Source organism: Macrosteles quadrilineatus, unplaced genomic scaffold (genome assembly GCF_028750875.1).
Source record: "Macrosteles quadrilineatus isolate MER2022 unplaced genomic scaffold, UCM_ALF_1.0 Scaffold_1__1_contigs__length_201487025, whole genome shotgun sequence".
Classification (NCBI taxonomy): domain Eukaryota; kingdom Metazoa; phylum Arthropoda; class Insecta; order Hemiptera; family Cicadellidae; genus Macrosteles; species Macrosteles quadrilineatus.
Genome location: NW_026542594.1, coordinates 80,475,385 through 80,488,572, shown reverse-complemented (window position 1 = coordinate 80,488,572; position 13,188 = coordinate 80,475,385). Strand labels below are relative to the sequence as shown.

General features: G+C 36.7%; 1 protein-coding gene across 2 annotated transcripts in view; it reads right to left on the bottom strand.

Moving 5' to 3' along the window:
• The window catches only part of LOC128983666 (39S ribosomal protein L9, mitochondrial), a 73,615-nt gene extending 60,645 nt beyond the window's left edge, over positions 1–12,970 (bottom strand). For both annotated transcript variants that reach the window (XM_054403047.1, XM_054403048.1), the window contains exon 1: positions 12,799–12,970. In XM_054403047.1, coding sequence (XP_054259022.1) covers positions 12,799–12,927 — 129 coding nt within the window. In that variant the 5' untranslated portion in view covers positions 12,928–12,970. The remainder of the gene's footprint in view (positions 1–12,798) is intronic.
• Between the last annotated feature and the right edge of the window lie 218 nt (positions 12,971–13,188).

Sequence of the window (13,188 nt, the reverse complement as noted above, 5' to 3'; positions counted from 1 at the left end):
CAAAAGGGTGTTTACAAAATCACATGCTCCCCCTGTGATAAACAATACATTGGTTATACTAATAGAACTTTTGATAAACGCTTCAAAGAACACAACTCCGGCCATCATAATAATCCTACTTCAATGGTAGCCAAACACCTCAAACAAAATCCTACCCACAAAATAACTTTCCCGGACTCATTAACAGTATTAAACCACACTAGTTCAAAAACAATAGCTAAAGTACAAGAGAGCTATCAGATTTACAAACACGTCAACAACAATGGACCAGACAACTTACTGAACAAAAAAGAAGAGTACAATAGTTCAATCATTTTTAAAACCATTTATGATATAGAAAATACTGCACCAACCGGCAACATTGTAAATTCACGAACGATTTGGCAACCCCGCAATAGTGAAAGTTTCCTACCCCAACAAAGCCTAGACCAGCAACCTGCAAAACCAACCATCCCCGTCCCCGGCAGTAAGTCAGTGAACATAGACAAAGACAGTGTGATCAGTGGTTCCAGCCCGTCGTGCGTCCGCGCCCGCGCTCGCGTTGTCGCTGTGACGTAAACGTGCCAATCGGGTGATAAGTGTATAAACTGTGTAAATATGTAAATTGAACTTCAAGACTCCCTGAAGATGCCACACACTGTGGTGAAATATATTGGAGGATTATAACTTCATACCTGCAAGAACAAAGGCATAAGGTAACTAGTTCAAAAATTAAAAAAAATAACATCATTCTGTGTAAACAGTGACAATGTAAGAAGTGTGCGAAAAACAATGAAGAAAGGCGAGTTTCCTCAGGTTGAGGATAGTCTATATGAGTGGTTCATGCAAGAGCGTAACAGGCACACGCCAATATCAGGGGAAATCCTAAAACAAAAGGCAAAGATTTTCTACGAAAAAATAATGGGGAAAGACGATTTTAAGGCAAGTGAAGGATGGTTGGAAAAATTCAAAAAACGTTTTGGCATTCGTTTGCTGAGCATGACAGGTGAAAAACTATCTTGTGATGTGGCTGCAGTCAACCCTTATATAGAAAAGTTTAGAGAAATCATTGAGGAACTTGATCTAACTCCTGACCAAGTCTATAATGCCGATGAAAGCGGGTTATTTTACCGTCTTTTGCCGAAGAAGACTTTCGTACACCGTGCAGAAGCGAGTGCCCCGGGACGAAAACTGGCCAAGGACAGAGTTATATTCATGCCGTGTTCGAATGCAAGTGGCTAACATAAATTGGATTTATTGGTTATCGGGACAGCAAAGAATCCTAGGGCATTTAAAAATGTCAACCTGCCTGTTGACTACAAGAATGCAGGAAGAGGGTGGATGACACAGTCAGTTTTTAAGGAATGGTTCCATCAACTATTTGTGCCCTCTGTAAAGAAGTTTCTTGAAAAAAAGAAATTGCCCCAAAAAGCCTTGCTAATCCTAGACAACTGCCCTGGTCACCCTCCTGAAGATGAATTGAAAAGTAAGGGCTTCTATGTTATGTTTTTGCCGCCCAACGTCACGCCGATTCTTCAGCCTATGGACCAAAATGTCATACAGACAATCAAGATGTACTACAAAAAAGCTTTGCTTTACAAAGTTTTGTCGAAAGAATCCAGCGTGATTCAGTCACTTAAGGAAACTAACTTGAAAGACGTGGTTTTTGACTTTGCCAATGCTTGGGAAAATCGTTCCGAAAAGACTATTATTTGTTCATGGCGCAACGTATGGCCTGACATGCCGTTGTTGGAACAATTCAACAGAAGGAAAAACAACGAATCAGTTAATGACCAAGACGAAGATGTTGATATGCCGCTCGCTGTTGATCTTTTAGAAGACGAAGAAAGTGTCGATTGTGAGCGTGAACTAAATGAACTGCGTGAGACGATTTCTGAAAAACTGGTTGAAGACAACGAAAGCCTGACAACAGATGAGGTTAGACTGTGGCTGATAGGCGAGGAAGAAGAAAATGGACAGATTATGACAGACGACGAAATAGTCGACCAGATGACTGATAAAGATGAAGAAGAAGACGGTGATCACAGAGGGGCAGCATGCAGTCTTCACACTGTGAGCAACGATGAAGCTATGGACGCTTTTACGACGTCTGTTAAGTGTGCCGAGGAAAACAACGTGTCCGCGAGTGAGATTTTCTCTTAAAACGATTTCAAGAGAAAGTGTTAAAAGTGTCTTTTCAAGTTAAAAAGCAATAGAAGATTGACAGTTTTTTGACCGTTGTGGAATTAGGTGACGACCCCATACCGTAAGTTAAACGTTATGTTTGTTTTTCATTTTCTTGAGTTAGCCTAGTAGGCCAAATTGTTCTGTTTTATAAAAATTTTATTCTAAGAAAAGTTTTGATTAGGTAGTTAATCATTCCAGTTCAAAAAGGTTATGTCTGTTTTTCATTTTCTTAGATTAGTAGGCCCTACTGTTCTGCTCTATTATAAATGTTACAGTAGGCCTTTTCCTTAAGAAACGTTTTGATTGTCGTTTTTCATTTTAATGCATTAAAGTTCATGATTGTTTTCGTTTTCTTAGATAAGTAGGCCCTACTGTGTTCTGCATAAAAATGATATTCCTAAATGAAAAATTTTGAATACAGTATGTAGTTTTTTATTTTTTTCAATACAGTACAGTACAGTAGTACAGTTAAGGGTTATGTTTGTTTTTTGTTTTCTTAGATTAGTAGGCCATGCTGTACACTGCATAAAAATGTTATTACTTAAAGAAATGTTCTGAATACATGTAGTTTTTTATTCCAATACTACTGTATACCTTAAAAATTGTTTTGGTCCAATAAAACACTTGTTTTGTGCATTTTAGCTGATTTTTTTGATGACCTTCCAATAATCCGGCAGTATCACGGTCCTATATCTGCCGGATTACTGAGAGTCTACTGTATGTGTGCTAAAAATCTTCTCCTATTTACAAATTACCATATGGCAACCCTAAGACGACCAGCACCAAAATTTTAAGGTAACTTAGTTGTGAATGTTGGGAAAACTTCCCAAATTAACATTTTGGAAAACCAAGACCGGTTAATACGCATTTTAGGGTTTGCACGCAATTTTTGACTTTTTTTATTCTACTCGAAATTCAACACTGATTCCGAAAATGACGTTCTTCCAAAAAAACTACCAAAATGACAAAAAATGTTTTTTTTTTTTACAAAAACACGTCATGTGGGTAGCTACTCAAATTAACCAGAATATTAAGCAGATCACGAATATGCAAGAATCTTTTGGATCCGACGTCAAATAAGCGAGATTTCGACAAAAATGTGATAATACCAGCAATAACCCAACTCACTAGGGGACAGGTGTTAATAATAATTCGGGGTTTTGGGTGGGGGAGACATCTAACGTGGTTTATCATCGGAAATTATGCGGGGGAAAGGGTAATTTAATGTGTAAAAGGGTAATTTAAAGGGAAATAATGGGTAATTAACTTAGTCGGGAGAATAAGGTTAGTATGAGAAATTTGCTTGGAATTGGGAAATATTTCAGTAATTTACCAACCTATTCATTGGTTGTTGTAGCACTGCCAGGTTGCTTGTTAGGTTAGGTTAGGTTAGGTTGGGTTGGTTATGTTACGTTAGGTTAAGTTTGGTTTGGTAGGTTAGGTTAGGTTAGGTTAGGTTTGGTTAGGTTTGGAATAATGACTCAGTTAGCTGGTATTTTAACAAAGACAAAGTTGGAGCAAAAATTCAAAATAGCATTGCAGATTTTTGGAAATCTCACTTATTTGACATCGGATCCAAGAAGTTCTTGAATATTTGTGATTTGCTTAATATTCCGGATAATCTGAGTAGGCCTACCCACATGAACTTCTGTGAAGCTGCCAATAACTAGTGCATGTGTGTGTGTACTGTGGAGCGCGCGCCCGTGTTTGGGGGGGGGGAGGAAGAGAGAGAGATGCAATTCATTTTAATAATGTCATCCGGTCGGTAGTGAAGATTATTGGAATGATGTTTCATTAGTTAGTTTTATTTCTTGTTTTTTTTTACTATTTTTTTTGTTGTAATGACCATTTCCTTTAAAAATAGGCCTAGTTCATTTAATTCTACACACGCATTAAATTATTACGAAGCCAATTTTACTTTTGTCAGGTTTACTGTACCGGTATAGGTGGTGTTTTGTTTACAATTAGTTTCTAGTTATTTGAGTATACTAGATATGTAACCAAACAGTGAGGCAAAAATCAGGTCAAACAAATACTAAAATAATAGAAGACAATATGTTCACGGATACCTTTGTATCAATGTAGTATTTCAGGCATGCGTGATACCATGGTATCAATGTAGTATATCAGGAACACAGAAGTGTGTATTAAGAGCCATAGTCGTGACGACGCGCTCGCCCGACTATCTATTGGTAAGTATAGGCCTAAGACGGGTGGGTCAATAGTAATGCGACGCCAGAACCACTATATACACTTGAAAGAGGACATGTTCACGCAAACCACGGTATCAATGTTGTATCTCAGGAACGATTTAGCGTCTTCCTGGGGGCTGAAAAGTGACGAAGTGCTCTTGCGAAATCTATTGACGGTGATATTACGGGTCAATAGAAACGCAACAGCCGATACCACTATATACACTTGATGGAGGACATGTTCACGCATATTACGGTATCAATGATGTATCTCAGGAACGAAATCAGCGTCTTCCAGGCCAGGGGGCAGAAAAGTGACAAAGCGCTCTCGCGAAATCTATTGACGGTGATATTACAGGTCAATAGAAACGCGACTCCAGATTCCACTATATACACTTAATAGAGGACATTTTCACGCAAACCACGGTATCAATGTTGTATCTCAGGAACGATTTAGCGTCTTCCTGGGGGCTGAAAAGTGACGAAGTGCTCTCGCGAAATCTATTGACGGTGATATTACGGGTCAATAGAAACGCAACAGCCGATACCACTATATACACTTGATGGAGGACATGTTCATGCATACCACGGTATCAATGTTGTGTCACTATTCTACCCACTGAAAGACGCTTCTACATCTTATTGAAATGGGAGTTGAATGCAATGATATACAGGGTGAATTTTAAATGAGTTCCCCCCCTACTTTTTTCTACATTTCTTAAGATATCAACTTCGGACCACGTCAGATCATTGTAGTGTAGTAAGTACTTCATTTTAACTGGATAAACATTTTTGGCCGCCATCTTGGATCCGCCATATTGGATACAAAATTTTTTTTTCAAATGTAAAGGTAGGGTTGTGACCTGTTGTTTCAAACTAAAATTTTACGCTGATTACACTGCCGCAATTAGTTTAAAAAAATCTTGATCCGTTCCAAAGTTATGAGGACTTTTTATAACTTTATTTTTAGCCCATTTTAACATTGTGCATTTACAAACTAAGACCATAATCTCAAAATAGTGCTAGATAAAGATAAGTATACACCACCATTCATTGTCGACCTATTATCACTTGGTTATGACGGATTAATTTTTTTTGGCAGCCATCTTGGATCTGCCATTTTGAGATGTGATAAATTAATTTAAATATGAAGGTGGTGTTGTGACCCATCATTTTGAACTACTTTTTTATGCTGAACTCAATGCCGCAATCCGTTTTTGTTTCTCAGGCTTTCTTGATGAAATATTAAAATTATCTTACTTACATTTCCAATATCTCAAAAAACAAATATGAAAATGCAAAACGGATTGCGGCATTAAATTCAGCATAAAAAAGTGGTCTGAAATTATGGGTCACAACACCACCTTCATATTTAAATTAATTTATCACATTTCAAAATGGCAGATCCAAGATGGCGGCCAAAAAAATACATCCGTCATAACCAAGTGATAATAGGTCGACAATGAATGGTGGTGTATACTTATCTTTATCTAGCACTATTTTGAGATTATGGTCTTAGTTTGTAAATGCACAATGTTAAAATGGGATAAAAATAAAGTTATAAAAAGTCCTCATAACTTTAGAACGGATCAAGATTTTTTTAAATTAATTGCGGCATTGTAATCAGCGTAAAATTCTAGTTTGAAACAATGGGTCACAACCCTACCTTTACATTTGAAAAACAAATTTTGTATCCAATATGGCGGATCCAAGATGGCGGCCAAAAATGTTTATTCAGTCAAAATGAAGTACTTACTACACTACAATGATCTGACGTGGTCCGAAGTTGATATCTTAAGAAATGTAGAAAAAAGTAGGGGGGGAACTCATTTAAAATTCACCCTGTGTAAAATATATCATCCCATTGCTTATTTCCCGTCCTCGTGGTACAGCTGAAGCCAATTTCAGCTGTACCTATTTATTGTTATAGTTTTTAACTAACACACTATTAAAATATCACTTCAATATTCAATATACATCGCAATAGACTTTTAAAACAAACTGTTTTACAATAATTGTATTGAAACCACACATAACATAAATAAATAGATAGGTATATAATTCATTCTTGTACTAATTACTAGGTTGAACTGATGATAAAATTAATTTTTATAAGTTTGTGACTGAAATTTATATTATTATGTTGTCAAACTCATATTTACACAAGCAATTTGTGGGCATTAATGTAAATATTTTATATTGCACAGCTATAAACAAGAACGCGTAGCACTTATGACAGTGACTCAAATCCACTCCAAGTAGCTTTAACTTAGTCAAACGTTGAAATAACCTATGAAACGTAGACCGGAAAAGAGTACAATAAGGAGAGAGAGAGAGCGCGCACGCGCACTACTGGTGAGACCGCACGCACTATTTATTGGTGAGTTATTGGCAGATTTACATCAATCCCACATGACTTGTTGGTATTTATTCCGTATAGGTACCTCCAAACAAATTTTTAATTTTGATATCTTACTTTATAGTTTTTTACCTCCTGAATCCAAATATACCATTATTTTTCACCGCTGATGAATATTTCTCAAGATATCACCGTAAAAACATACAACATTACAATAAACAAGGTAGGGATAACATTTACAAGTGGAATGAACTGTGGATAACTAAGCCTACAGCTGACTGTTTTCAACCACACGACAAGCAACTGGAAGTATCAACTTTTGAACTTTATTAACTCACTCTGATTCTATCATCGGCATTATGCCTAGTGACGTCATTTTACTTCACTACAACTAGAACTCAAAACAAAAATACTCATACTCATACGTGCTGTGTAGTGCTAGTCTGCTACGCCGTTACAAGTCCAGGTTAAGTGAAGAGAGTAACATAGTTGATGAGAAGAAGAACATCGTTGATTAAACATGATAACATCGGTGTAAAAACATTTCAAGTGATTCTGTAGCCAAAACAGTCAGCTGTTTGGCTTACTTAGTCCATAGTTCATTCCACTTGTAAATGTCATCCATCCTACCTTGTTTATTGTAATGTTGTATATTATTACGGCGATATCTTGAGAAATATTTATCAGCTGTGAAAAATAATGGTATATTTGGATTCAGGAGGTAAAAAACTATAAAGTTAGATATCAAAATTAAAAATTCATAGTTTTCCCGCGTTATGGTCGCTAGCCTATCCGCGGAAAAAGAACGTACCTAATTTTTCAGAATCAGCGTTGAATTTTGAGTATAAGTTAGAATGAAAAAAAATTTCAAAATCGCGTGCAAACCCTAAGATGCTTTATTTACCGTAAAATTGTAAGTGCTGTTTATCTATTAGTATAACTATTTAACCCTTTCGGTGCTAGACATTTTTTGAATTTTGTTTGAAAAGTGCTAGCATTTTTTACAAGATTTACCTATCCGAAAAGTGCTAGGGTAAAAATTGTGTTTTTGCAGACTTTTGCTAAAATAACCATATTTTGCTTGTTATATAAGATAATGACTTGTAATTTGTTTTGTTAAGTATAAAATTATCTATTACAATATGTATGTTTATGGATATTTAAAAAAAAAAATTTATGTAGTTTATACAAAAAAATAAATTGATAAAAAATCCAATTGCAAACTTGAAAACATTATTAAAAACCAAAACTGTTGATATCACATGAATTTTTTCCTAAAAGTTTACTTTATAATGAAGTAGTCCTGAAAATTTCATACACATTAGTTTATTTTTACAAGAGTTATAAAAATAATTGAAAATCATTACCTGAACGTACAAAAGCCTGGCGAGTGAGAGGCTGGCTGCTTTGCTGTCGGTCACAAAAAATAACACAAACATTCTATCTTACTAAGTCTATGTAGGCTCTAGGCCTAGAAACTCATTATTGGAAAAACATATTTACACTATTTACAGGGTTTTTTCATGTCTTATTGACAAACATGGGACACAAGGCATTCTGCATGTACCCCTGCCTCACAACGCACACACACAGTCCGGGATCTCCTTTTTTCCCCTCTGGATTGTTGGTTCCTGAGCAATGTTTACAGATCTTTTCTTTCTTCTCAGGAAGTTTTCTGAGTCCAAAAACATTCTGTGGGCCATCTCCGTCAACCCCGATGGTCGCAGGAACACATTTTGTCAATAACCACTCGTTCGATAGGTCTTCAACGACTTCCCTCATGAAGTCCGTTCTTTCCTTTCTGCCATTTGTTGTGTTTAGTTTGTAAAGGATATATGCATTTAATATCATACGGCCAATGACGTTGAAGATAACTTTTTTTACATGCTTCATAGTTCTTCGCTCATCTAAATACACGTTTAAAGCATTTGATCTGTCGAGTCTATTCCACCCATGCCTCTATTGTACTGAAATTGAAGTTTTGTTTTATTTTTTACAATCAATCTACCTACCACATCTTCTTATTGAGTATCTTACTGTTGTTGCATGACTATCAGTGGATAAAAGAATTAATTGTGAAGCGTTAGTGGGTTTTTCTCTGAAAGCCATCATTAGCAGAGGCCCTTTCCTAACGTACTTCTTCTGGCCTACAGCATATCTCCCTAAAAGCTGTCTAGGGATACCCACCCTGTCTTTTCTTATTGTACCAGTAAGCCATGTCTGGTTCTCATACAGGGTTTTAGCAAGGGAAATGAAAGTAAAAAAAATGTCTAAGTAAAGATGGTGCCCTTTGTTCAGACAACCCGCCATTCTCATCAATGTCATGATGGTGCCCTTTGTTCAGACAACCCGCCATTCTCATCAATGTCATTACGACATTAGAGGCTAAACCTGTTTCCACAACTCTTTCATTTTCTTCGTTTCTCTGTGCTCATTTATAAGGGTAAAGCTGAACACAATATTTGGTGACTTGTGGTCGCAAAGAACCCACAACTTAATTCCCCATTTGTAGTGCTTCTTTTTGGGGAGGTATTGAGTCAAGGAAAAACGTTTTTTAGTACCCACCAGGGATTCGTCGACAGATAATGCCTGAGAAGGGTAGTAATAGAGCTTGAACAGTCTATTAGCGTGGTCTATTGGCTGAAACCTGCTACAAGGGTCATACCCAGGCTCCCCTAATTTAGGTAAGTTACGAACATCCACAATATGAAAAAACTTTAAAATCAATTGAAAACGATCACCGGACATCATTTTTTAAAAAAAGGCGTGGCCTGGCTGAAATGAGTATCCTAGTAACTCTTTATGGGCTTACGTATTAGTCCCATATTTATAATAATGGCCAAAAAGGCTTTCATCTCAACAACGGTAACATTTACCCACCTACTTATACGGCTGAATGGGGACAAACCATGCTGCTCCCTTGCAATGTAGTCTGTTGCACATTGATTAGTTGCACGAACAAATGTTTCGAGCAAGGTGGTAGTAAAAAACAAACTAAAATAGGAAAGGGGCCTTGAGTTTACTGGAGGACAATGTTTGGGCCCACAACTTTCGGCAAACTGAAATCGGTGGTTATAAGGCTCATCACTGCCTTCTTCTACTTCATCCCAAGAGGTATCGTCATTTTCAGGATCATTTTGTCCAGGCGTATTTATAGGGACACTAGCTGTACCCGCGGGCTTTGCCCCGTTTAACTTCATATGTGAGCTCGTTCGCATGGCTCAATCACGTCCTGGTTGAAGTTCGTTCGCTACGCTCACTCATCTTTACGGTTGGAAATCGTTCGCTGCGCTCACTTGCCTTCAGGTTAGCTCGTTCGCTACGCTAACTCGCCTCCGGGTTGAAGTTCGTTCGCTACGCTCACTCACCTTTTGGTTGCAAATTAGCTGTTGTCATAAATAAAAAAAATATAATAGTGCTGCACTCTGTTGGTAATCCTTGTAACTTTAATGTTATTGACATAAGACATAAGACATTTATTCATCATTTTTACATTTGTAATGCATAGACAGGTCAATTACTTGGTAAATACATCTCGTATTCAGTCTTGAGTAAATAAATGTATAAATATATAAATAACAAATAATTCAGTCAATACAGTCAATAGGCTATAATACAAGAGTTAAAATTGAAATTGAGCGACGAGCAAATAAATACAAAAGTTACAGACCATGGCAAGAGATTAAAAATTTGACAGTAATAAATTTAAAAAATCGTGCAACTTATATCTAAATCACAGTTAGATCCTATTTCAAATATTTTTTATTAACTTATCAGACATGCTAAAAAAATCTTCGATACGGTAGAGAGGGTTGTTTACTAGAAATAAAAACAGCCTTTTCTTAAAATTCTTAAAGTCTAAATCTGTCACAGCCAGAGGTAATTTATTTAATAGCCTGATACCCATCACAACATGTCCTGATCTTGTTTTTTCCAACCGTACCTGAGGCAGATCAATCTTTTTGCAGTTTCTGTTTCTGGTACTAATACTGTGCACTTCATTTCTCATTTTGTATTTAAAGCTATTCTTAAAAGTAAACAATTAATTGATAAATGTATAAGTTAATGATGGTCAATATTTTTAATTCAATAAAAAGGGGTTTACAGTGTGCTTCACTATCCTCTTTACACATTATTCTGATGATTTTTTTCTGAGATAGAAGTACCTCGTGGATTTTAGGAGAGCTACCATAATAAATTAAACCATATGAAGCAATTGACTGAAATAATTGAACATCACAGAACAGAACCAACTTGTTTAATTGAAACAGCTGTTATGATTCATTAATTCCATTTATATATGATGAGTAGGGCCTACTCATTAGGTTAACATGGTAAACTCCAGAGCCACTGGGGCGGAGCCCGAGAGTCCGATCAGAATAAAAACCACTTAGTTTTCCTATTTAATGCCTTAAGAATCAGTGTACCAAATTTCAGCCTCCTAGGTAAGTGGGAAGTGGGAGAATTAGTGATGAGTGAGTGAGTCAGTCAGTCAGTCAGTGAGGGCTTTGCCTTATATATAGTGTGTAAATTAAGTATTGAAACAAATCTGTATTTTTGAAAGCTAAATAGATAAATATTCTGTTTGTGGCAATAATTGTTAACAAAGGTTCCGCAATTTTTTACATCAAAAATATTTTTTAACCTCCCTAACAGGGTAGTGGGTGACTCATTCTTTTAAAATAGCAACCCCTATTGAGAGACCCCTCATTTTGAAGGATTTGTCAAAAGAAATACAATGAAGCAAACCCAAGGTGGATATCTCACCCCTAGCCAAAATGGCAGGCATTCCAAAATTTAATTTACCGTATGTGAAAAAGCACCAATTTTACAAATAATGGAAAGAAAGCTGTATTTAAAAAACCGAAATAGATAGATATATTCTGTTTGTGGAATTGATTGTTAACATAGGTTCCGCACTTTTTTACATCAACAATATTTTTTCAACCCTTTTAACAGGGTAGGGCCTAGGGGGTGGGGGTGACTTATTTTTTTCAATAACATCCCCTATGGAGTGACCCCTCATTTTGAAGGGGTTGTTAAAAGAAAAACAATGACGCAAACCCGAGGTAGAAATTTCACCCCTAGCCTAAATGGCGGGTATTCCAAAATTTGATTTTTGCAAAAAAAACACCCATTTTGGAATATCCGCCATTTTGGCGCGGCGTGAGATATTCACCTCAGATTTACGTCATCGTGTTTCTTTTGTCAAACCCTTCAAAATGAGGGGTCACTCAGTAGGGGTTGCTATTTGAAAAAAAATAAGTCACCCCCTACCCCCTACTCTGTTAGGGGGGTTAAAAGATATTTTTTATGTAAAAAATTGTGGAACCTTTGTTAACAAGTATTGCCACAAACAGAATATTTCTATCTATTTTGGTTTTAAAAATACAGATTTGTTTCAATACTTAATTTACACACTGTATATAGATTCCTACCCCTACCTCTATTTCCTCTAGGCCTGCTACTACCCCTAGACCCTCTATTGCCCCTAGACCCTCTTCTATTAGATCCTGAACCTCTTGCCGGCATAGGCCTAGTTGGTTGTAAAGGCTCATCTGCCTCAGAATCGGAACTATCATGAGCTGGAATTCTGCTTTCAAACAAAGGAAAACGTATGTTACCTCTAGGCCTATATGATGTGCAAGGTTGAGGGTCATCTGGGTTGAACGAAGGATCCTCGTCAGTGTCATCAACCACAGAAGCACTAGAGTCAGAGTCCAAACTAACTTACTAACGTCGTAGTTGTTTCCTTCGTCACTTTCATCAAAATCAATATTTAGTCCCGCTTCCCTAGCAAAACTTGCAAGCGTATTTTCCCTAACAAGTGAATTAGATCGTAAATTACTCATAATTTGTTACATAAAAGATACCATTAGCATAGCCCAGTGACTGTACCCTGGAGGTTTTATAATTATAGACAAAAACAATAGGTAGGCCCTAAGCCTAGGCTAGGTGAATTTTACGAGTAGGACTTATTTTTGTGATAAAAAAAACTTACCTAGCCTATTTGAAATAGCCTAGATCTGAGTATGAACTATGTTATCTTAAATAATTCAAGGCAAAGCCTTTAAAACTCACCCTTGATGGTATGAAAGAAAAACATCCTAGAGCTAAAGGGTTAATCAGACGTTTATAATTTTTTAATCTCAAACATGAAATATCTTCAAAATTGACGCATCGGGAAAATGTACGCACTAATAGTAACATGATTGAAAATACGGTAGGTGTATCAGTGCTGGTGTATGGGATGGCTCTGGGGGGAGTGGGATTTTTTAAGCGAGATTTATCCCTATTCGGGGAAATTTTTTCATACTTTTGATCCCTTTCAGGGATTTTCTCAAGTTTGTATCTACAGCTGTATAAACCATGTAGCCCTACTATTTTTGGGGCGAGGAATTCGATGGGACCATCGCCGTCCCCATACGAGCCCCCCCTTTCTAATTACAATGGGTAGATGGATATTCTTTG